At 44.1% G+C, this 23,777-nt stretch overlaps 2 protein-coding genes across 2 annotated transcripts; one reads left to right on the forward strand and one right to left on the reverse strand.

The window, feature by feature from the left end:
* Positions 1-189: 189 nt before the first annotated feature.
* On the forward strand, positions 190-2,827 carry LOC131282744 (probable glutamine--tRNA ligase). Its single transcript, XM_058312282.1, has 2 exons — positions 190-1,742; positions 1,808-2,827. The coding sequence occupies exons 1-2, from the start codon at positions 245-247 to the stop codon at positions 2,626-2,628; spliced, it is 2,319 nt and encodes a 772-aa protein (XP_058168265.1). The 5' UTR covers positions 190-244; the 3' UTR covers positions 2,629-2,827.
* A 410-nt stretch (positions 2,828-3,237) lies between these two features.
* On the reverse strand, positions 3,238-22,637 carry LOC131283029 (protein unc-79 homolog). Its single transcript, XM_058312586.1, has 27 exons — positions 22,507-22,637; positions 22,194-22,313; positions 21,220-21,552; positions 19,603-20,111; positions 18,053-19,217; positions 17,845-17,987; positions 17,625-17,753; positions 17,440-17,535; positions 17,138-17,270; positions 16,122-16,169; positions 15,321-15,400; positions 13,505-13,622; positions 13,079-13,427; positions 11,448-12,181; positions 11,260-11,331; positions 11,008-11,153; positions 9,971-10,837; positions 8,674-9,217; positions 6,550-6,959; positions 6,121-6,486; positions 5,532-5,710; positions 5,310-5,464; positions 4,917-5,248; positions 4,452-4,838; positions 4,208-4,386; positions 3,612-4,035; positions 3,238-3,535 (listed from the first exon to the last, which is right to left on the reverse strand). Exons 1-27 carry the CDS (start codon positions 22,559-22,561, stop codon positions 3,242-3,244), a joined length of 8,367 nt encoding a protein of 2,788 aa, XP_058168569.1. The 5' UTR covers positions 22,562-22,637; the 3' UTR covers positions 3,238-3,241.
* Between the last annotated feature and the right edge of the window lie 1,140 nt (positions 22,638-23,777).

Raw genomic sequence — 23,777 nt, forward strand, 5'->3', positions numbered from 1 at the left:
GAAGACCATCTGTGCATATGGCAGTGAATGATGAAACGTAAGCTACACTGTGTTAGCAACCGTCCCGATATGAACGCCCAATTGTAAAAAGACAAAATTGGAACAATCGAGCGGATACTATAAACGAGTCTACAAACCCGTCCGCAAACATATTTTTGGAATACCATTTCACTTCGTGTTTCATCATCTGTTGCCGGTATTTCGTTCTTGTGTCGTGACGTCTTGCTAACGTAGCACTGTAAAAATGGAGCACCTGAAAGCTCTCGGACTAAGTGAGCAGAAAATAAAGGAAACTCTGAAAAACGCTGCACTTACTGCAACGATTACACGGGCGTTTTCCTTCACACCAGGTGATGTGGAATTGAGTGCGCCGCAAAAAGCACTGCTTTTCCAAGCGTGCTCCAAAATAAAACCCCAAAGTGCACAATTTTTGGAGTTGTTGGTTCGTAAAATCGTAGACAAAAGTCTTGATACTAGCCTACGGGTCGACACCGCACTGGAGTATGTGCTAGCAAATGCCACGAAACCAACGTTCGATGAGGCTGCGTTTGATGCGGCATGCGGTGTGGGTATCACGGTGACACCTGAGGAAATTGAAAAGGCGGTCGAAATAACGATTAGCAAGTACCGGGACGACATCGTCCAGAATCGCTATCGCTTCAATGTAGGCAAGCTACTTACGGAACTCCGTGCTGCACTTCCTTGGGTGGACGGAAAGGCCCTCAAAAGTGAAGTGGATGTGCAAATTTTCGACTTGCTAGGCCCTAAAACGGAGGCTGACGATGAGCAGGCTGGCAAAAAACGTCGAGAAAAGCCGGCTTCCACTGCACCTCCATCTGAAGCTACGCCTAAAGCCACGGTAAACTCCATACAGGAAGGTCCTCGAACGATGGTTGATCTGATGCGAAATGTAGACTTCCATCGCCCTGGAGAAAACTTCAAAACGGATGGCTACGTGGTAACCTCGGAAACAGAACGTCTGCTGAAGGAACATCTGCAGCGCACAGGTGGTAAAGTGCGTACACGTTTCCCACCGGAACCGAATGGCATCCTGCATATCGGCCATGCGAAAGCAATCAATATAAACTTTGCGTACGCAGCAGCGAATGATGGAGTATGCTTCCTACGTTACGACGATACCAATCCGGAGAAAGAGGAAGAGAAGTTCGTTTTGGGCATTCGTGACATCGTGAACTGGCTGGGGTACAAGCCGTTCAAAGTGACCTACTCGTCCGACTACTTCCAGCAACTGTACGAGTTCGCTGTTAAGCTGATCAAGAAGGATATGGCGTATGTTTGCCACCAGACAGCAGAACAGATGAAGGGATTCACGACTGAGCCTTCGAGATGGCGTGATCGCCCTGTCGCAGAAAGCCTACAGCTGTTCGAGGATATGAAGAATGGGAAAATCGATGAAGGTGCGGCTACGCTTCGCATGAAAATTACACTCGAGGAAGGAAAAATGGATCCAGTGGCTTACCGAATTAAATTCATACCGCACCATCGCACCGGGACGCAATGGTGTATCTATCCAACGTACGATTACACGCACTGCTTGTGCGACAGCTTAGAGGACATCACCCATTCCTTGTGCACGAAGGAATTTCAATCACGACGTTCATCTTATTACTGGCTCTGTAACGCACTTGATATCTACTGCCCTGTTCAATGGGAATATGCACGTCTGAATGTGAACTACACCGTTGTTTCAAAAAGAAAAATCAACAAACTCATTACCGAAAGTAAGTGAGAAGATAGTGGGATAGTTCAACAACTCAATTTATCATTTTTGTCTACTACTCTTTAGACATCGTCAACGATTGGGATGATCCACGACTGTTCACATTATCCGCACTGCGTCGTAAAGGCTACCCAGCAGAGGCCGTCAACAACTTTTGCGCCCAAATGGGGCTAACTGGGGCCCAAACCTCAATAGATCCGGCTGCTTTGGAAGCCTCCGTACGGGATGTGCTGAATGTGACGGCCCCGCGTACCATGGCAGTGTTAGAACCGATCAAAATCACCATCACCAATTATCCGCACGACGGACCCGTGAAGCTGCCAGTGGCAGACTTCCCAAATGCCCCCGAGAAAGGAACACACGAGGTATGGTTCGATCGCGTGGTCTACATCGAGCGGTCGGATTTCATGGAAAACGCCGACAAATCGTTCCGTCGGCTCACTCCAGGACAAACGGTTGGTCTTAAGTACACTGGATTCATGCTGCGAGTCGAAAGTATAGTACGTTCGGTTGGAAAGCCTGCTGGATTACCGACGGAATTGGTGTGCCGCACCGAGCCGTGCACGAGCACCGAAAAACCGAAAGCGTATATCCACTGGGTCGCGAAACCGGTTCTTGCTGAGGTCCGACTGTACGAAAAACTGTTTGTACATAAAAATCCGGAAGATAGCAATGAAGTTCCAGGGGGATTCCTAAGTGACTGTGCCACGGACACGATGCGATCGGTTTGTGCTTACATCGATGAGCATGTTGTTGGCTGCAAGGTGTACGACAAATTCCAGTTCGAAAGAGTTGGTTTCTTCTCGGTCGACCCGGAAAGTGCGACTGGTCAGCTAGTGTTCAATCGCACCGTTACACTGAAGGAGGATGCTGGTAAAACAAACTAATGGGGTGTGACAATTTCGTTGATTTATATTGGGAATCATTTGGTGAAGTTGTGCTCTCAAAATACCCGAACAAATTGAGTTAAGGAAGTTATATGCGATAAACTGATAAGGATGACTTACTGGTAAAAAGGAGACATTCCGTCTCTTTTACCGAACTTTTAGGTTTATTGCATACTCAACGTATAACCTCGTTTGTATGAGCTCCCAATTGTATGATCACCCAATAAATAAAAAAGAAAACTCCGTTTTGTTGTATTGCCCCAATTTGTTCAAGAGTTCAAGAGGTTTTTGCTAGTACGTTTTTGGACATTTATTCCAGCTATAAATTTGTTTGGATACAATCCAAATTCAGTTAATTCTCTTGCATCGACGATTCCTTAGACTACTTCATGTATTAATAACAATCCATACTAAATACATTCTATTACACCGATCATGGCTGATGACCACCAACTACATTTACTTCACCAAATATTTAATTTCCCTCGATATATGTAACATGGGATTTCTTTTGCTTGTGATTAAATATTCAAATAAAACAAGCAATTGTGCTGCTTATAGATTCTCGCTAGACAGAGATAACACGGGTTAATAACATAATCACTGGCATCACCTAGATTGAATAGAACTGGGTAGCGGTTGAAGATTGCAGCTCTATTTGTCCCATCTTAAACTGTAGCCGCTGTAGCCACTTCAGCAGAGCTTCGGACGCGTGGAAATCTTGCTCTTCGAGATTTGGCACCGCGTCACGACAGTTCTGCAGCCGGACGTGCAGTGTTCCCGACAGTTGTGTGTTGGACGAAAGAACGGGGGTCCAAAGGGGCAACAGTTTTGCGAGGATGGTTGATCTTGTCTCCTTGAGAGACTCCAGCAGTCCCAAAAAATGTAAATTAACACTCTCAGAAAGCTGTGAAAAATTAAAATCACAAACGGATTATGTACATGTGTGTCCCTCCCGTGGCTAGCAGACCCCTATTTTTTACCTTGGAATGTGACACCAATTGTAGGATGCACGGTGTCACCTTCGCCCAAAACTCGAACAGTACGCTCAGTGTTGTGTTGTATGCCTCGGAAGAAATCGCCGCCAAGCTTGCCACCTGCTCGAGGTACACCGTCCACAGTTGGCACAACGTGAACGCGTGGAACAGTGACGACATGTGCAGAACGGACGTCTTCGATTGCTCGGCAAAACCGGCGAAAATCACTTGCACGTGATCGGCAATGTGACAGCTGGCCTCCTGGGGCACGGGCTGTATGATCAGTGGGCTGTTTCTTAGGTGGCTCTGGTGCGGTGCTGATGTGCCCGTTCCGATGCGCCGAACTACAAGGGCTGTATGAGTGAGGGAGCCCATCAGTAGCCACGATAACAGCCGCATGTGGCCGACGCATTCTGTAAATTCTTTAGGCCTGTACGATAGGGCGAAGCAATCGATGTGGAACAAAAGCAAGAAATTAGAGTTTATAAGAGATTCTAACACTGTCAACATTTTACCACAAATTATAGTTTTAACACGTATGATAACATTTTAAATAACATGCTGCCTCAATCTATTTAGGTAATCGTTGCAATTCCACTTACCCCTGTTGCAAAGAAGATGGTGCATTGTTCAACCACGGCAAATATTTGGAGACCGTGCGACTATCCTTCGAATTTCCTCGTGACATTTCCAGCGCTAAATATTGTGCAATAGCTCCTTTAAGTACGCCTCCGATAGTATCCTCGCATAACCCTGGAGCCGTACTGGATGCCTTCAAGTTCTGTTGAATCCATCGAACGTATTTATAATTGACTCCTGAAAAGCACATTATCATATCAACTTTACCTTGATCTTGCTCAACGTATGGAAGTCGGCCAGAAACTCCAGTATGTCGTTAAGGTACGGTTGCCGCATGCAGTCGGAAATGTTGCAGCTTATATGAACAAACGTTTCCCCGCCGGATACGTCCCCAATGATCCCGGGAGGCAAAATACCACCGGCGTCCTGCAACAGAAATCCTACCAGCAATAGTAGATTGTTGTCCGGAACGTTTGTTTTAAACTTCAACGCCTGTACCAAATCGAACACAATCTGGCGACCGAGGTACAGCTTGTCCCGCTCCTTGGCAAAGGCTCTTCCGCTGAGATTGCAGATTTCGACCAGCACTTTCTGTGTGAGGTGCAGGTTTTGGATGGCATAGCTTATAATCTTTGAAAACGGCTCCAGAATACTCTGAAAAAAAAAACAATGACACTACAGTTCTTCGACCAGTCCACCCAGTGCGTCCCCTAATGCATCCCATGCGTTTACCTTCGATAGCTGCGGCACCTTTAGCAAGGAGACCATAATCTCCAGCAGATGCTCCGCGCCGCTCATGTTGGAAAGTATTAAAATCACACGTCGTAGTAGACTGTCCAGCGCCTGTATCACTGGTGACCAGACGCTTCCGGCGATGCAATCGACCGGGGCACACTGCAGGTACTCGGCCAAGTTGCGGAAGATTACTGGCAGCAGATCGACCGGCAACGTTTTCTTCGCATTCAATGTTTCGGCCAGCATCTGGATGGGGCTTGTTGGGTTGAGCTCGGAGAAATCGTTTAAGCTGTTCGAAACACTACGATAAAAACGTTTGCGGGTTGTTTCTGTAGAACCAGAAAGAAAAGTCAGCAAATATGGTTTTTTAGAAGGGGAAAAACGACTTACCGTCTTTTTGAGTCAGAAACAGCTGATAGAACACCCCGTTCGGAGCGAGCTGGTGTAAAACGCATCGAATAAATTGGTGTGCCACCGACTGCGATCCTCCAGGAAGATGAGTCAAGCTTTCGCAACGCCACGGAAAGGTTGGATGTAGAGAAATTCTGTTAAGAACAGAAGAATATTAGAAAATACAATACTCGCGAAAAACTGATTCCTGTTTTCACGTACCTCGATACGATAGTTAAAATCTCTGGCAAAAACGGCGCCCCCAGTGACGGTTCTCGATGGATAAAAGTACCGAGAACGATCAGCATGATGCCCATTTCCTCATCAGTATACTGTTCCTTTACTGCCCCACATTCGGAGCACCGATCGCAAATACACTCGTCGCCTACCCGGAGACTACTCTGTGGATGCCATTAGAAACATAACAAGAATTATTTCGATAAGGATTTTTGTTGTTTAATTGTTTACTCGGATTATTATGTTGGATCGGAAACGGTTGGATTGTGTTTATTAAGTGGGATCGTAAACGGTTGCTTAATCCACTTATTCTCAAACTCTAAAAACTCTCTATTGAATGGGTACTGTTTGATATTGTTTCTTTGATATTGTTTCTTTATGTTTTTTTACTTTAGATTTTAATTTTTTTAAATTTGTAAAAATACCCGATAAGCCTGGGTTTTGTATAAAAAGTATGTATCGTATTTAAAATGATGTGAAATCAAACATACTTTCAATATTTGATTGACAAATATTTTTCATTTACGTCCCGTGTACACCTTTATTTGTTCGAAGACACGTTGGTTCTACTAACCGATTTTTCCGGGCATGAAGAACTCTCCGGATCGTCGATTTCTGAGCCATCGTCCTTCGTTTCCGGAGCCCACGAGCCAGCGTATTTAACTCGCGCATCCTTCTGGCCGTCGCCGATCACTTTGGTCCGTTTGGATTGCTTCGGAGTCTGTTCATCGTTCCGCTTGCCGGTTGGACCCTCCGACGCACGACTTTCTCCAACACTGAGCGGAGGCAGAACACCACCAGTGCCGGAGCACCCGTTACCTCCGAAACCGTTCTCAATCGGCTCAAGATTTTGCGGCGGAGACTCCAGGGCACTTTGCTTCATCAGTTTTCTTGGGGATGCCAATGTCGCGTCCCGTACGTGGCAGCAGCTGGCGGCACTCTGGAAGCAATGTTCAAAATAGACTCAAAACAACAAACGAGCTCTTTTGTTTCGTCTACTTACTTCGGAGGGGTCGTCGGTGGTGTCGTTCGAGCTTGTTACCTCTTGTAAGGCTAATCCCTCCCGAAGCCTCTCCGTCAATGTGCTCACACTTTCCGTGGCAAACTGGCCGATGGGGAGCAATCTTTCTGGCGTTGGTATTGGCAGCTGCTGTAGATAGCTTTTAGCTAATCCCGCTGGTAGGGATGGTTTGCTTTGGGATGATGCTTTGATGGGCTCGAAGAGAGGTTCAAATGCTGGCAGCTTACTCTCGACGGATTCGGCCGACGGTAGGGGTTGTAGGGGATTTGAGGGATTTGTCGAGTGTTGGACATTACGCTCGCAGGGCACTTTGGTTCGGATAGAACCTGCCGCTGCATGATCCTCTGGGGGTTCGGTGTTGGATGGTTTCTTCAATACCGGAACTGGTTCATCTGGTAAAAACGAGCATACAAAACCAAAACGCCCAAAATTACTACGATGAAATCATATGAAGTTCTACATGACTGTTACGAACGGACGATATGTTTCGTTCATTTTTTAGGATTTCGCTTAACCGAATTATGCAAGAAATTAAATTTGAAGGAATGTAGGTAGAATACCCCCTTTAAAGTGCGACGAGATCGCCAGGCGCAGAAAATCGCGCCGGAAACATATTTTTTATGTTTTACGATAGGGAACCTTCGGAAGAACTTGCGCGCTTAACTGAAATCTACAACGATAAAGATCGTATTTCCAACGCCCGTTAGTTTAGGACAGCGCGAAGGATACGAGAATAAGGATAACCGGCGATAGCCGATAACGCGGTACCAACGGGACCGCCCGTAAACTTCGCTAGGCTTAGATCCTTTATGTAAACTCTCGGTACGTTCGCGATCGTGATCCTAAATAAACACAATAATGAAAGGACACGACGCGTCGGTACCAAGAGGTTTAGGCGATGCGTGTGGTCGACTAACGAAATGAAACGAAGATAAGACCCACGCAACGATGCGTTCGAAAGCGAGATCAGGCTAAGATCATAAACGTCGAAACTCGCAAGGATTCTAGAAAGAACTAAGTAAACAAGATAAAATCTAGGTCACGCTTTCCACGCGGAAAGAGCAGAATAGAAGATTGCGTAACGAGGATCGAACCGTACCAGGAAATCTCGCGTGTTAGAGCGAGATCCTCTATCTCGCTTACGTTCATTAGAAGATAAGGAGCGTTTTAGTATATAAGCGCTCAAAACTTTGAATAAATGAGTTATTTTTCACCAGGACACCTACGAGTAAAGTACCCGAAATTCTTTACTCCAAGCACCGAAAATCCGAAATACCCTGAAACCCTTCCAAGCTTACGCTAGATTCTGCTCTGTTCAGCGGCACGTCACGCTGCAGACCGGCTTCTCGTAAGAACCTTCCTAAAAACTTAGAGAAAATTCCGAAGGCTTCTCTCCGATGTCGGCACGTCACGGCTCGGACGGAACTTTGGAAAATTCGACAAGTTTCCTGCTTTCTGCGTGGTCCTCTCCGTTGTCGGCACGTCACGACTCGGACCGGTCATACTAAAGCACCCCAATTCCTCGTCCAAAAAGAGTTAGGATAACTCGCGGAACACCTCTCCGTTCAGCGGCACGTCACGCTGCGGACCGGGTTCTCGACTTGCCCTAACTTCAGATCTCCGTATCACACGTTGTTTGCACCGTTGTTGGCACGTCACAACACGGGCCGAACACGTTGATACGCGAAATCGACGGACCTCCAAATCCGGCGAAAATTCTCGCGTGAGAAACGACGACGCACTCGGTCGGGTTCACCTTCGCGCCCGCTCGGACAACCGCCTCGTTACAATGACGGTACCACTGCTGTTTTAAGGCAACTAAGACTTTTCGACAATTTATGTATTATTTATATTATTTAACAAGATATCTGCAATAGACATGGTTGACGCGAAAAAACTTTGGTTCGATATATGGAACGATCGATTCTTAAATTAGTTTTATTGCATGAAACGTAAGAGAAAATTATTCTTGATGAGGATTTTATTAACTTATCGTAAGTAAACTACCAAATTCTAATCTTAGAAAGCACTATTAAAATAAAACCATATACTCTAAAACAAAAAGTAACACCGTCATATCTCGAACAACCTTCCCACCTTTCTTACCTTGTTTCAGGCACGGTTGGCTTGCCTTTGCGACCATTTCCTTGTTCGATACGTTCGATACGCTACTGCTTCCGGTGCTCTGCGTAACGACAATAGCCTTCTGCACATTGGCAAATGGGTTGAGAACGGCCTGCGCCTTCGGTTGTCCGAGCATGGATGAGGTGACCATCATACGCACACCCTCCTGTACGCTGCACTTCTGCGAAGACATGGAGAACGCCGAAGGCATGCGGAAGATGTTGCTGCTGGACTTCTCCGGTTTTTCCGGCTTCTCCGGCACCTTCTCACCCGAGTCACCAGTCTTTTTGCCACCGGCGTGCGGATCCGCGTGCTCAATGAATGAGGACGTTTGGTGGGTTTTCCCTTTCTTGTTTGACTGCTGCTGCTGAGTGACCATTGTCGTCGTTCCTATTTTTGCGGTGCCTCCAATGACGGTTAGATTGGTGCGACTAACGCTGGCAAGTCCTTCCATAGTTTTGCAACTCGTGTCCGGTTTCATCGCATTGGAGTCGTCGTCATTACTGGCCGTGTCCTCTAAGGAACCCTATTTGAAAGCAAAAGTGGAATTTAACCTCCGAACATTTGAATCATTGTTATTCAGAATTTTGTAAAAAATCAAGCATTTTGTCTTATTGTAGCTCGGGTAATAATTCGTGGCATCAGTAAGACTTGACCATTTCGGATTCCATATTTGCATAATTCTATTGAGCTACATTTTGCTCAAAGCGACAACTATCTGAAGTTTCAATCTCACCGAATGATACATTTTGTGACGGTGTATGGCAAGAAAACAAAACAAAAAAAAGGATATAAAAAACACTGTCCGTTTATCAACCATATTTTTTCAGGATGTTGTATATTGAAGATATTTAAAATTATTGTCTGCCAAAAATGTTCATATTACGTAAATTAAGAAAAGAAAAAGTTACAATAATATTCATATCAGATTAGTTCTTTAGTATTATAGAGGGTTCAGTCTCAGTTGGGATGCGATTGAATATTCGTACGATTTGAATTTAACTTTTGAAATATCTATCGCAAACCGGCATCAAACTTGTGCTTTGATTATTTTTTTAAATTAATTTTTAAATGGAGTTCGTACATTTTTGTAATGTGACCTCCAAAGCTCAGCACAAAAACTTTGTGCTAAAAGATATGTTAGTAAATGTGGAAAACTAATTAACGTAGTCTAACGTGAAAAATCAAAAGCAACAGCAACAACAGACAGGGCCCAACATATTTGAAGAGAAACCATAATTTATGGCCCCACACAAGCACACTTTGAAATAAGACTTACTTGCACACTGCTCTCCTGGAGAGTACTATCGCTCACGTCACTTTCCGGTATGACGACTAGTTCCGACTCGGTATCGTCGCCGTCAAAGCTGGGCTCGGCATGCTTCCGGCCGACTTTGCCCGCCTTGCTCCGCGATCCACCACGTCCCTTTGACAACTCATCGCACCCATATAGCGACAGTGTGGCCGGTTGGAGAGGACTGTGCGGGGGACTGGGCCCATCGGAGGTCCCCATACGCCGATCGTCCAGCTCGGAGGTGGCGCCGAGCGACGGCTGGCTTTGATTGCGTAGACGCGTCGCCGAGTAGTCCATGATGATGGTGGTCGGAATGCGGCGGCACTTGTGGAACTGCGCGTCAAGCGAGTTGATCACGAGCCGGATCAGGTTCTGCACCTGATCCGCCATCGACGCCTGGTTGTACTGATACTTGTACAGAATGACCAGCAGCGACATCAGCCAATTGCGGCGGACGTGCGGCTCCAGGAACCAGATGGAGAAGTTGTACGTCACCACGCTGTGGTGATTTTGGTCGGCAGCCCCCGCTGCAGCCCCACCGCTGGTGCCAGTCCCAGTCGTGGAACCGGCGGTCCCGGCCGCGCCCGTTTGCAGGAAACCCCCATTCGCCTGGTTCGGCGCGTACAGCAGCAGCTGAATGACGGTCGGCAGCAGCAGCCAACCCATTTGGTGGTTCTGGTCGAGCACCTGCGGCAGGTTGGCCATGAACGCGTTGAAGACCGACGAGCAGCGCAGCCGGGCCGGGGACACGTGGAAGAACTTCTCCCCCTGATTGTACCCCAGCAGCAGATACAGGTGCCGCAATACGATCGACTGTATTTTGAACAGTGGTTTCTCATCCGTCGGATAAGCCTACGCAGGGTTGGCCGCGGACGCGGGGTGCGATTTTAGGGCCACGATTCGGAAAAAAGGGTACAAAAGCATGAGAGTGAGAGAATGCAGCGACAACAATCCAACAACAACAACAAAAAGAGGCAGAACATGGGGCAAAGTAAAACCGGGAAGAACGCGGGCACACTTACCAGATCGGGCCGAGACATAAACTGCATCAGCAGAAAGACGAGCAGGTGGATCGTTTCCTTGTCCGCCTCTTCCAGATCGATAACTCGGTAGAGGCTGCTCATGTGAAAATCGTCGTTCGCTCCACTGATCGAATGGACATGTCCATCTGCACGATCGATTAAGCCATAATACAAAACCGAAGCACAGGGGAAAAACCAAGGCACAAAACATCAATTTCAAATCTTTACGTCCTTCCCATGCGCACTACATACCCAAGCCGAATCGTGAGCTCTTCCGCTTCAGTATCGGTGCGGACACTTGCCGGTTGTAGACCTTTTCCTTCTCTGCAAAGTAAGAGTAAACGAAAAAACGGAAAAAAATTAAAATTAGGCCTACGTGAGTGGCAAGATAAGCAATCTCAGGAGCCCTCCAGATTTTGGTAGTCCACGCGTCCACATACCGACTTTCGATTCCTGTCGCGGTATGATCGTTGCCGGCGCGGACATTGTGCGCTTGTACGGCCATTTAGTGCCGAAGGATGCGCTCAGCGTCTTCGACATGCTTCCGGTAGTGTCGGACTGGCTAAGAGCTTCCCGGGCCTTGCTGATCTTGGTCGATAGGATCTCGCTGCCGTTCTCGCTGTTGCGCAGGTCGCGCAAGTACGAGATGTCTCCGGCACGCTCCAGGTTGACCTGCGCCTCCACAAACAGCGTATCAAAGCGATTGAGGAAGAAGTCCCACGTTAGCACCTTCCGGTCGGAGAGCGAGTTGTGCAGCTGGTAGATCGACTGCAACACCACCGGTCGGTCGACGATGAACTTGTCGAACTGGCTCTCGAGGCAGAACAGGAGCGCCTGGATGGCGTAGTCGTGGATGGTGCCCAGGTACAGGGTAGCCCGTTGCGCCACGTGCACGTTCAGGTCGTCACAGGCTGCGATGAGGTGACAGAAGGCGGTGGCCAGCGACGTCTGCAGGCTTACTTCCGCCCTTAGTGGCGTACTATCCATGAATCGTGTGATTACTGTGACACGTTCTACAGCCTCGAATCGCACCCTCCAGTCGGAATCGTGGAACGCCTCTTGTACCACCTTCCAGAATACGTCCGATCCCATTGGCAGAGTGATGCAATGCAGCAGAATAGGTACCGTCACTTGGCATATGTGCGACTGGGCGGCCGTGCACAGTTCCCACAGGCTAGAACGACAGTTCACATCATTAATCTATCAGTGGAATATCTCAACTTGGGAATCAAAATACACGACAATAGACTAGAGACTAGTTGTTCGTATCGATAATTGCATAATGCGAAATCACTTCCAACTTCCAACTTAGCGAAATCTGTTGTGGGTTAAAATCATCCGACATAGATTTTGCTAGATAACCCAGCCACCAATTTAACCTCCACTAGTATGAAAGTTTAAACTCTAGTAAATTAAGTATAATGTAGCCGGTAATAACAACACATTTAACAGTAAAATTTTGAATTTCAGTCTATAAAAATATAATGGAAACATACAACTTATTTAGCTTACTAGTTATTAAAGTGTAAAAGAGGATAAAGAATTAAGTATTCTTTATTTATGTTTCAGTATTAATCGTTGTAAGAATAAAGTTATCAAATATTTTGCTGTAAACTACTTAAGATGTTATTGGTTGTATGTCAAATTAAATTAAATTAATTTTAAGTGAAGGTAAACGGAATGACATACAACAAAAACTAAAAGACAAAAATAAAATTTTCAACTTAAACATGTTCGAATCAGAGTACCTCTATGCAAATAAAAAAGCAAATAAAAGCACCCATACCCATAGCAAATAAAAGCAGGCAAACATGCAATGCCACTATGAAGATTAAAGATCGCTTTCATCCATCCTCTTTCGCTTCACAAAACGAAATAGCAATTCAAAGTATCCGATACGATAACGTAATAAGCATATCTAAATTTGGTAAATCTTTCATAATGAATTAAGGAAGAAAGGGAAATAAAAATTATCGGTAGAGCTCCGACACGTTACAAAACCGGTCTCAATTGCAAGGGTATCATTACGAGATGCTAGTTGTGCTTTTTCTTTTTTCAACCCTTTGCATACTTCTTGATCAGCATATTCTCCTGGCACCAGATGTAGAAGCCACGATTGTCCCGAGTCGCCTTGACAAATGCGTCCCCGTGCAACACCATCACGTTGAGGCACTGTAGTACGTAGTACAGGATGTCCGCCTTGTCGATGTGGGGAATTTCCTTCAGTAGCTGGTAGATAAATTGCAGAGACTGGGGGAGCGTGTCGATCGAAAACTTAAACTTGCCGACCGACGTGTGCCAGAACTCTTCGTCGCCATCGAACGGCTGGCCGCCGTCCAAGTTTTCCGAGTCTAGTCCACCGCCTTCGGAGCTGCTCTCGCCGATAACGGTCGGTTTGGCAATCTGAACCGTTGCCGTAGCTGCAAGATAAAGGTGCGGGGAAAAAAAAAGCGCTAATTTTTTGTTTTGGAAGGTGCCTGGAGTGTCACCTACTCACCTACGTCGGCTTCGGATAAAGTGACGGATCTAGCCACGGCCGGTACAACCTTCTCCGACGGCATTATGGCTGCCAAGTCCAACTGCTCAGACACAGTCTCCACAGTTGCCGTCATGATCTATTCGAAATGCACAACAAATGTAAACTCTCACGTTTGCAGGATTGCATAAGGGCTTCGTTCGAGGTTTTTCCAGTGGCTCTGGCTCTTTTCGCACAGGGTTTAACATATTAGCACACTCAAGAGGAGGAGACTCAGTATACACACGAAGAAATAGATATATGTATATATATATATATATATGGAAAAAATAATGCCACATTTGCTCGCGTTTAAATTCGGGACCAAAAGCAAAAAGTTTGGCACATCAAGTAGAAACAAGATACAGACAAATGCTACAGTTAGTGGATCGCAAGTGGACGAGAACAGAGAGAAACAATAATGAGACGCGAAGAAAGTTGTGGAAGGGGACAGTCTGCAGATCACGACAGTAAGGCAAAAGAAACACGAGAAACTGATCTAAACAGACACAGTGTCATGGAAGAAGGACGTTAAAAGACACACGCAAATAAAAACGGAGAAGAGCCGGACCAGGTCAAACAAGGTGCATAAATTAATCTTGACCCTATGTTCATGGTTGGTGATGGCGTTGGGAGTCAGCGGTTGGTTAGGAATATGGGTTGAATATAAGATTTGGAAAAGTTGGATATAGGATTTGCAATAAGATCACAACAGCAATTGATTTATATTCACAGCACGAATATAGGAAACACCTGACAATGACAATATAAAGGGCAAACGGGGACTCGAAGAGGAAACCCAAAGGGAAAACCGTGCTGAGACACACAATCTATATTGCACCGGACGAATGCCCAAAGAAATGTACAAAGATCATGAACCATTTCCCTTTCGTGTGCGAAGGTATAATTATTTATCAGAGCTCGCACATCCATTTTAGCGGCAATAATTTATCCTTTTAATTCCACATAGAGTTGCTTTCAGTTTCCACAACTACCATACTAATTTAAAACTTCTTAAAATTAGACAATTTCAACTAGAAAAATTCTGAAGTCATTGCAATATAGATAATAAAAAAGAAACAAATTTAAAAGATCTCAGTTCATATGTTCAAGTAGAAAAATTTTCATTTTAAAGATTGTCAGGCGAAATCTCTAGTCCCCGAACAATCGTTCTTGGGAAAATGAATCGACAATTAAGTCGAGCTGGACAAGATTCGTATACATTTCATTCATTCTGAATCATTGTGGGTCATGGCCGTGGGAGTTTTTCTATTTTATTGGATCCCCAGCCCCAGCACCTAAGCTGCGCCGTTGAAATCGCATTCGAAATGCGCTAAGAAATGCAGCAGGCTATGAATCCGGATGGATCTACTGTAAGGCGGGATCCACCCGCTTTAGGGTGATACATATTATTTGCTCTTATGCCATGGCCTAAGGAAATCTACCAAAAACTAGACTGTTTTGCTTTTGGGGCTGTACCTTGGAATAGATAGCAGTTGGGCGTGGAGTCTTAAATTATTTTTTTTAAACAAGAAATTATTCAATATCGAGTTTTGAGCCTCCTCCAATTAGAGGAAGATATGTTCGACATGTTCAGGCCTGTGCTATTAAGTATATGATAAAATGGACGCTCGGTCAAACCGGCTAATGTATGGGGTACGGTAGGGTTATCATTAGGTAGATGATCTAAGACAAGTTTTCAATGGCACTTAAACGTGACAAGTGCATTTTGGACGTTTGCTTGTTGATGCTTAGATGGTTGTATTAGAAGATAGAAGACAGTTAATATAATACATACAGAACAAACATGCGGCATATGTACTAATACACCACCAACCGAGTGAGGTTCCGGCTGTGGAACTGCTACCGGCACTGGACCTAGAGAGAAGAATTATGTTTATGTATGCATAAAGACAAGGGACAAGGGAAAAGAGAGAAAGAAAAGAAAAGCATATATTATTACGAGATAAATGTTTAGTGTTGAAAGTTGCATTCTCTTCCCATAAGCAAATGCGGTGGTGCATCGGGAGCATAAGCGAAGCGCAATACGCGATTGACTGCAACGCAAAATGGCAACGTAACTCTATAACCATGCAAAACTTTATTTCAATCTATATATTTTAATAATCTACGTAGGAAATAAACATAAAATTTGTTCCATTTATAAATATTTTAGGCTACATGTGCTTAAATTTCATTAATTTGATTTCGGGTTTGATTTTGTAGAGTTCATCCTGTTTGGTTCTACACAATACCAAAAAATAATTATTTGTTTCGATCAGTTGCAGCAAAATAACAAACGAATTCAAGAACTAGTGGACATTCCGCCTAATATTGTTAGATGGCTAGTGATTTTACGATAATGTTCTACAGGATGGTTCTACTCTACTCTACTCTATTTCTTCATCGTTTCTAAATGTAATGTTGCCAAACCAGGTGTACTACCAACAAAAGAAGTTATGAAATAAAAGCAGAACAATGGAATATTGCTCGATTCGTTTATACAAATCTTCCTAAAATTTATTTGATACTTGTATCATAGAGGCATTAGATAACAAAAATATGCATAATAAATTGCTAGACGATAGAAAACATTCACCTGCCATGATAATAACTTTTCCGGCATCGTCAAGAATAGAAGGCATGACTTATTTTTGGGTTTGTTTTTGATTTTGAAGTATTTTGTTTGTACGAATGAGTAGTGTTGAATTTTTTAAAATTTTTACATGTTCGTGTTGACAAGGCGATGGTTTATTTTTTATTGTGTCATAGTTATGGTATGTTGGTGTGTCGCAGTTCATATATAAAAAGAACGAAAAAGAGACATATATACACATACATTAGGAATGGAATGAACGATACGCGAGTTATTTCATCTAAACAGCAAAGAGGACGGACGAAATTTCTGTCGATTGCAACTAACTTCGTCATAGACCAATCCAAAAGTATGTTATTTTTAACATAAAACAGTTCTTATAGCGTCAAAACGTAACAGTGATCCAATAAACATACGATAATAATTACAAACTAATAGACAAATTTTACAAACATAAAAAGGCTGGCTATCCTGTATTTTACTCTAAATGCAGAATTGTGTTGAAAAGGGACTAGAAGGAATAACTCATAAACTAGGCGGAAAAATAGATTAGGTTGACAAAGAAAGTGCAAAATTAAATTCCAAGGACTTTTTTCCTGAAATAATTGTGTACATTCAAAAACCGTTATTATGTATTCTCGCAAAAGTTAACTGATGCATAATTCAAAGTCTGTTGCATGTTTCTAGTTGTGAACTAAATTTAAATCGCATATACCTAATGGGAAAAAAATTAAATCGAGACACTTTTCACTGAAAGAAAAAGCGTTTGTGTTGTCTACACATTTCGAAGCAGTGATTTGGACAGTTTTGCTAAAAGTGTCACGTTCTAAACCGACCGTGATTCACTCGAACGGATGGTAGAGTTGAAAATGAAAAATCAGAACCAAATAAAATGTACCACTAACTAAAACCCTATCGTGACAGACCAAGAAACTGATTGGACAAATGTGATTATAATTAAACCAAGGAAACTATACCATACCAACAAACCATTTATGGACACTTTTGCGTATGCTTACCTAATGGACCAAGTGGTATATGCAGCGGGGCCATCGACAGCGACATGTCGCGTTCAGTTGGTTTGCTCTCTTTTTCCAGCTCTGGCGGGCTTTTGCGAGTTTTTTCGTCGTCGATTATAGTCTGGATTGGTGGCTGTATTACAACAAAAATAAAATCATTTATTGTTGATTAAATCCCTATTTTTGTGCAATCACTAGTCCGATTATAAGACACTTTCCGTTTAGTGGTGGAAACATTTTCATTCGATTTCTCAAAACTTAAAACAAACAATAAAACTATAAGGGTGCTACTGAATGCTTACGTCAGGTGGATTGACGGGATGAATCGGTGCCATGTACTGAACTAACTTGGTCGACAGCTGATGCCACATAACAGATGTTTCACAGTACGCACAATCCTGTCATATGATACAAAGGGCGAAATAAAGGAGGAAAAAGAGAACTTAATCTCCATCGAAGGAAGACTGGAAGGATTAATAGGTAATACCATTAGCCGGCAACTGTGATTGCCCATCCCGACGTTGGCGGCTGTCACCATACATTTTAGCAGACGGCACACGTTTTCAGCAACAGTCGTGTAGATGCCCGAGTGCATCTCTATCTCTTGCAGCTCCATCTGGCAAAGGAAGAAAGGTGAAAAAATGGGATAACACGTTACGTGACATGTTTAGTTGGAACCAATTTCGTAGGCCCGATGGCACATTCACCTGCCGCAGCAAAATGTCCAGCATCAGCACACAACAGGTAAGATTATGTTCGGCATCAGTCGAGAACTCCATGCATTTGCTTATCGGCACTTCGTCGTCCGAGATGGCCGACGTGTTGCCCGATTCATCCTCGACGACAGGAGCTATGCGAAGACGAAGATCAAGCTCGATTTTCAATACGGTGTTTAATGCTTCAACATATACTCACAAATAGAGCTACGCCGCGGTGGCTGTAGATCTCGCTCCTTGTTCGATTTAGACCCACTGCCTCCTCCACTGGAACCACCGCCAGATCCCTTGCCTATCCCGCCATCGCCACTTCCGCGACTCGTGTCCTTGGACTTGTTAATTTCTGCCTGCACGCCGTGCTTCATGATGCGAACACCGTCACCGAACATGGCAAACAGCTGCGGCAATGGGATAACGATCTCTAGCTTGGTCAGATTCTGCAACCAGTACAGTGCTTGCTGTTGCACCTTAGCCGTGGTCTTCTCAAACCGGATCGCCACGAAGTTGTACATTGCCTTGGCGTCAAATCCGAGCGGAGACATCTCTGCGTCCAAAATCTTATTCAGCACTATCTTCAGCTCAATCAACTCCTTCTCGGGCACATCGTTGGTGATGGCCTCCATCCAGTGCGGCATGACCGTGTCCCATATCTCCTGCGTGATAATCTCGTACGGAATCAGGCAGATCAGTCGCTGCAGGCCCTCTTTGAGGTGGGACGTGCGCGATGCCAGTGAGTCCCAGTGTCCGCCAACGCGTGAGTACTCGGGTGGATGGGGCAGCAGACAGTCGATGAACTCCTTGTAGTGGCTGATTCGCACCTCCTTCAACCAACTGCAAATGTGGTCCTGCTTTAGCTTCTCGAGTGTGATCTCCGTCTGACCGTCGTACGAGTAAGCCGTCACGTGGAACCAGTGGAACAGCATCGACAACAGCCGGCCCAGGATTTCCACGGGCGTGTCGACGGTCGGCGTGCAGCGCCCAACTAGCAGCCAAATGCCGTATCGGCCAAGCAGCTGCCGCTCCTCCAGGGTCAGCAGATCCACTGATAGTTCGGCGCCATTCGCATTGGGGCCAGCATTCGACTTCGCCTCCTGATTCGACGAGTCCTTGCGAAAATCTACGTTCAGTGGCTTCGCTTCTCGCAGCAGGCTGATGACCGATTCCACCAGATAGGTCTGCATTTCCGCATCCATCATCATCATCGGTGGCAGACTGCGGTGCACGATGTGGTCGATACCACGTCTACTGTTGTGTCGATTTCCATGGCATTGAAGGCAGTACCGGATAGGATGGTTGCCGTTGTAGCTGGCACACTCGGTGGAAAAGCAGATGGAAACAGCGGACTTTTCGTGCGAGCGACAGTTCTGGAATTGGTGGAACATTCATTAGCCTCATAGGGCAGCGACTGGGGTATTAAAAATCCACTTGCTTTATTGTTGATGAGGAGATTTGTTAACACTTACTAAACACAACCTCAAGAATGTAAAACCCAAATCTATTTTTTTTTTTCAGACAGCACACGATTTCTCATTGGTCTGCTCATTAATAAAAAAAAAAGAAAATCAGGCAACGACTACTTGTAGTGAATTGAAATAATCAGTGGGTATTAAGAGATTATCTGATTTTCTCTAATATACAATTTGTAGCATCGTTTCAACTTTAAATGGGTAACGATAACAGTGTCGCAAACGACATGAGAAAGGGCTAAGACCATTTCTTGGTATCGGTTTCTCGCCGGCCGGCTCCTACCTTGTTCTCGCAAACCATAGAAACCTGCTGCATCGGGTGCAAAATGTCACCGAACGTTAGATTCCGATGGTCGCGGTGGATCTCGTTGGCGCACTCGATGCACAAGTACAGCGGCGGCGGCGCGTCCGACGCGTACAGAATACTGATGCAGTGATCGTAGCACACCTTGACGGCCTCGGCGTTTCCAGAGTTCGGACAGGACTCGCGCTGGCAGACGAACGGCACCAGGTCGTTGGTGAACTTGCAGAGCAGTCCCTTACGATCGAACAGGTTCGGATCAAACGCGGGCCAGTAGTAGAAGAGCAGCTTGGCGGCTGAGGCGCGCGACATAGCCGTCCCGTAGCCGATGACGCACAGCAGATCTTTGGCGACGTTATGCTTCAGCCGCATCAGGCACTCGAGCAGCTGGCAGTGGTGCGCTGGATTGGTGGAGTACTGGAACACCAGCATAATGACGGCCGATACCGATTGGCACGCGTGACATTCCTGATCGTCGTCACTTTGGCGCGCTATACCGGGGCATCGCAGAAAGAGAAAAAGACCATAAAGGAATCATGATGACCCGTCGTGTTCGTTTTCAGGGATTTTTAATTATTGGCGCTTACGGGAACATGCAACACTGCAAGCAAAAGTCATGCCGTAAAAGCGCATTTTATCATGGAGGGTTTAATTAGAAACATCTGAAAAAATGATACGTTTGACCCGTGGATTACTCCTGTTAGATTGTATGCTTTTCCTCGACATTACCATTTCTTCACTGTTATCGAATAGATAAGCAGGTTCTTACACCTTCAATCAAAAACACCATACTCATCTTCGAGGTCGTGCTTTAATAAGGGTTTTAGGAAACCTCTAAATAATAGTATTACACGTCCCAAAGTACCAATATACAAGTCCAGTGAGTCCGTCATACCGCCATTGGAGACCAGTGTGACAACGTAGATAAATAAAACATTCCATTATCATTTCAACCGCAATAAAAAGAATAAATGGCATACTTTTTCGAGAAAATCTAATCCTTTATCAATCAATCATTCCAACTTTTTTATCTAATGAAACAGCATAGTTTTCAACAAAAATAGTACCAATTTCAGTGTCGCTAATAGAAAACAGCTAAATAATATTTCAAAAACAATCAAAAACAATTCAAAACATTATTCTGATTCAGATGTAGAAGTTATCTTATCTATTTTTACAAAGTATTTATTGTACGCTTTTCGCGTGGCCAATTGTAGTACATTGTTTCGAAAATTCCATATGATCCACAGTTAGCAGACACACAATTGTTTCAAGTTATGTTTTTCTGGGTCAAAACAACCGTTTGTTCCCAACACAATACACATTTTAACTTCCTTTACAGCTTACACCAAACCGTCAACCAAAAAAAAACGAGAGTCTTTCAGGAATGAAGACTAACATCCGCCAACTGAGCTGGTAAAAACGCCGGCACACGCATGAACAAACGTTCAACATTCTCACGCGCAGCAAAAGCCACTGTCGTTTGGTGTGGTTTAAGTTTTCACTTCTAGGGCCTTGTTTGCTTCTTCCGGTGTTCAAAAAGACCGCCCAATGGATTGCTCTGCGTATTCTCGATTGAAATAGCGCAGCCATACTTACTGATGGTAAAAGGAAGAATGTAGTAGCAAAGGTAGTTTATGATGTCCTGATGGAGCGATGCCGGCAACACAGAAATGCTCGATGCAGTTAGATACGGCAGATTGTCGATCAGATCGCGATCAAGAAAGGGCAATATGCAGCCCAAGCACTGTAGGAACGCCTTTCCGAAGAGGTACAGCCCAGACTGTATGTTGGAAGCTACGTCGAGCAGCATAGTTAATGCGTTGTACAGATTCTGGTACTCCAGATTAGGATAGCTGGCCATCCGCATTTGATCCAGCGAGGGATCTTTGATCATTTCAAGCGGCGAGCAGGGAACATCCTTCAGCACAGCTGCAATACAAAAAATATGTTCAAATGGGTGAAAGAATTAATACGAGTATCCATGTAATTTTTTCCTTTCAGTTTAAATTGCGTATTTCGTTCAAACAATTTATGTAAAAAAGGTCTACCATTACATGTGTTTTAAATATTTGGCACAAGTACTTTCATTGTAAATTTTATATTGAAAACTATATGAGTTTCTACACAGGTTTAATTACCTTTCAGCTGCTGTTCACACACATAATCATATTTTAAATGGTGGAACAATTATTCAAATTCAAATTGTAATACATTCTAACTCACTTTAACCAAAAGATCCGGAGCTTATTACTTCAACTCCTAATTTACAACATTACAACTTCAACTTCATTATTAAAAATCCATGCCATGATCAGTATTAGAATAAAATGGCAAATAGTTTAGTTTTAACTCTATAACGAAAAAATCTTATTTGGAAAGATATTACATTTTCCTTTTACAATAAAAATTTCATCATTTTTTATTATACTTATTTTCATCGCAACAAAACTTGTTGGAAAATGGAAAATTTAATAGAAAATAAACAGCTTACGTTAATTAAAACGATATTGTATTATGTGGACTTATTGTTCTTGTGTTATTTCTTAACGACTCGACGGCACAGTACTTACTTAGCAACGTTTGCGAGAAGTATTTGATAGTGTTTGCAACGTCTGAACCTGTAGGAGCTGGCACCTGGTTGCTTAGCAAACGCACGTGGTACTCGTGAAGACACCGTAGCTTCGCTTGAACTGGATTTACATCCGTTGGCATTCCGTTGAAAAAGCCGAAATAAAACCGTTAGTAAACAGATATTTTCCATCTCTTTTTTCTCAACGCATATTCTCGCTCTTTTCCACCCACAATACATGCACGCTCTATGCCACACACAACACTCATACTGTCATCTTCATCGTTCCAGAACCGCTCCTTTTTCCTACTTACAAGCTGCTCCACGGGTGCCCATATTGATTAGTTGGATCCTGAAACTGCCCGTCATTGAGATAAGTTGTCTTTGCGACGTACGCTCCGTTTGCCAAACTTAACCAACCAGTTTTTCAGGTAGCCTGAATGTTCTTTTTCGCAAATTTTTCCACCAAAGGTGCATGGAGGAGATCTAAATTTTCACCCAGCACCCAGATTAAACTTACTTCTACTAGCACTTTTCTCTTGTCTGTTTCAGCGAATGATTTTAAATACTATTCCTGTTCACCGAGATTCGTTGAATTCATAGTAAAAGAGAAACAAAGCGTGGAATTGCATACATGATTTGGAATATCGACTTGACCAGTGCCGAGTTTTCTGGCAAATTTTCCTGTTACGCAAGCACTGGCACAGCAAATATGCGCTCCGCTGGCAACATCGTTTTTTGCTCTTTTTCCCTAACTTTCTGACCGAGTTTAAAGGGCACTTCCGATCGCGCACAAGTTCAACACTCCACTGTCCATGCAAAATCTTCCAAAGCCGTCCTCGCCACAGTTGCTGGGTTTGGATGTAGGAGTAGGTCTGCTGTCAAAATCGTTTTCCAACTTTCCAAGCGGTCATGCGCAGTTGGGATCACTGGAATGTTTACAATTTGTTGCATCTTGTTTTGATGCCGGCGTACGGTGGTACTAGTGTAAGGATCCATAGAATTAATCCCCTTCTTTACACTCCAAACCCTACAGGTTACGAAATAATGTGCTTAGATATTTCCTAAGTCATCGTTGTGGGGTGGCATGTGTTAATTAATCGGAATTTGTAGAATAGAATAAAATCTGCATGGAATACTCGCACGAAGATTTGAGTCGCCATCTCATAGTTTCGGGTACATTGGAAAGTTGCATGTATTAAAAGTATTGTTACAGCTGAAGATTCCACAATAAACAACTTCACACAACACACACCTGTTGCATGTCCTGTACATCGAGTAGATTTGAAGAAACATATTCGAAGCATTCATGAACCAATTTCGGATACTTCTGTAGCATGGAGCTAATAGTAAGCAAATAATAGAATACTTTGGTTCAGATTAAATGTTTGTTTGTTTTATGTTTATTGCTAATAATACGGTCCTAAAGCGGGAAATCGAAATTCACATTCCGAATCCGGCACTGCTCTTACAATAATTACGGCTGTCACATTAATGCTCTCTTTCTCTCGCTCGGTTTTTCTTTTAAATCGAATAATCCAAGATCCATCATTCTCGGCACAAATACTACAATTGCAACTGTACA

The sequence above is a fragment of the Anopheles ziemanni genome, chromosome 2 (genome assembly GCF_943734765.1).
Source record: "Anopheles ziemanni chromosome 2, idAnoZiCoDA_A2_x.2, whole genome shotgun sequence".
NCBI lineage: Eukaryota > Metazoa > Arthropoda > Insecta > Diptera > Culicidae > Anopheles > Anopheles ziemanni.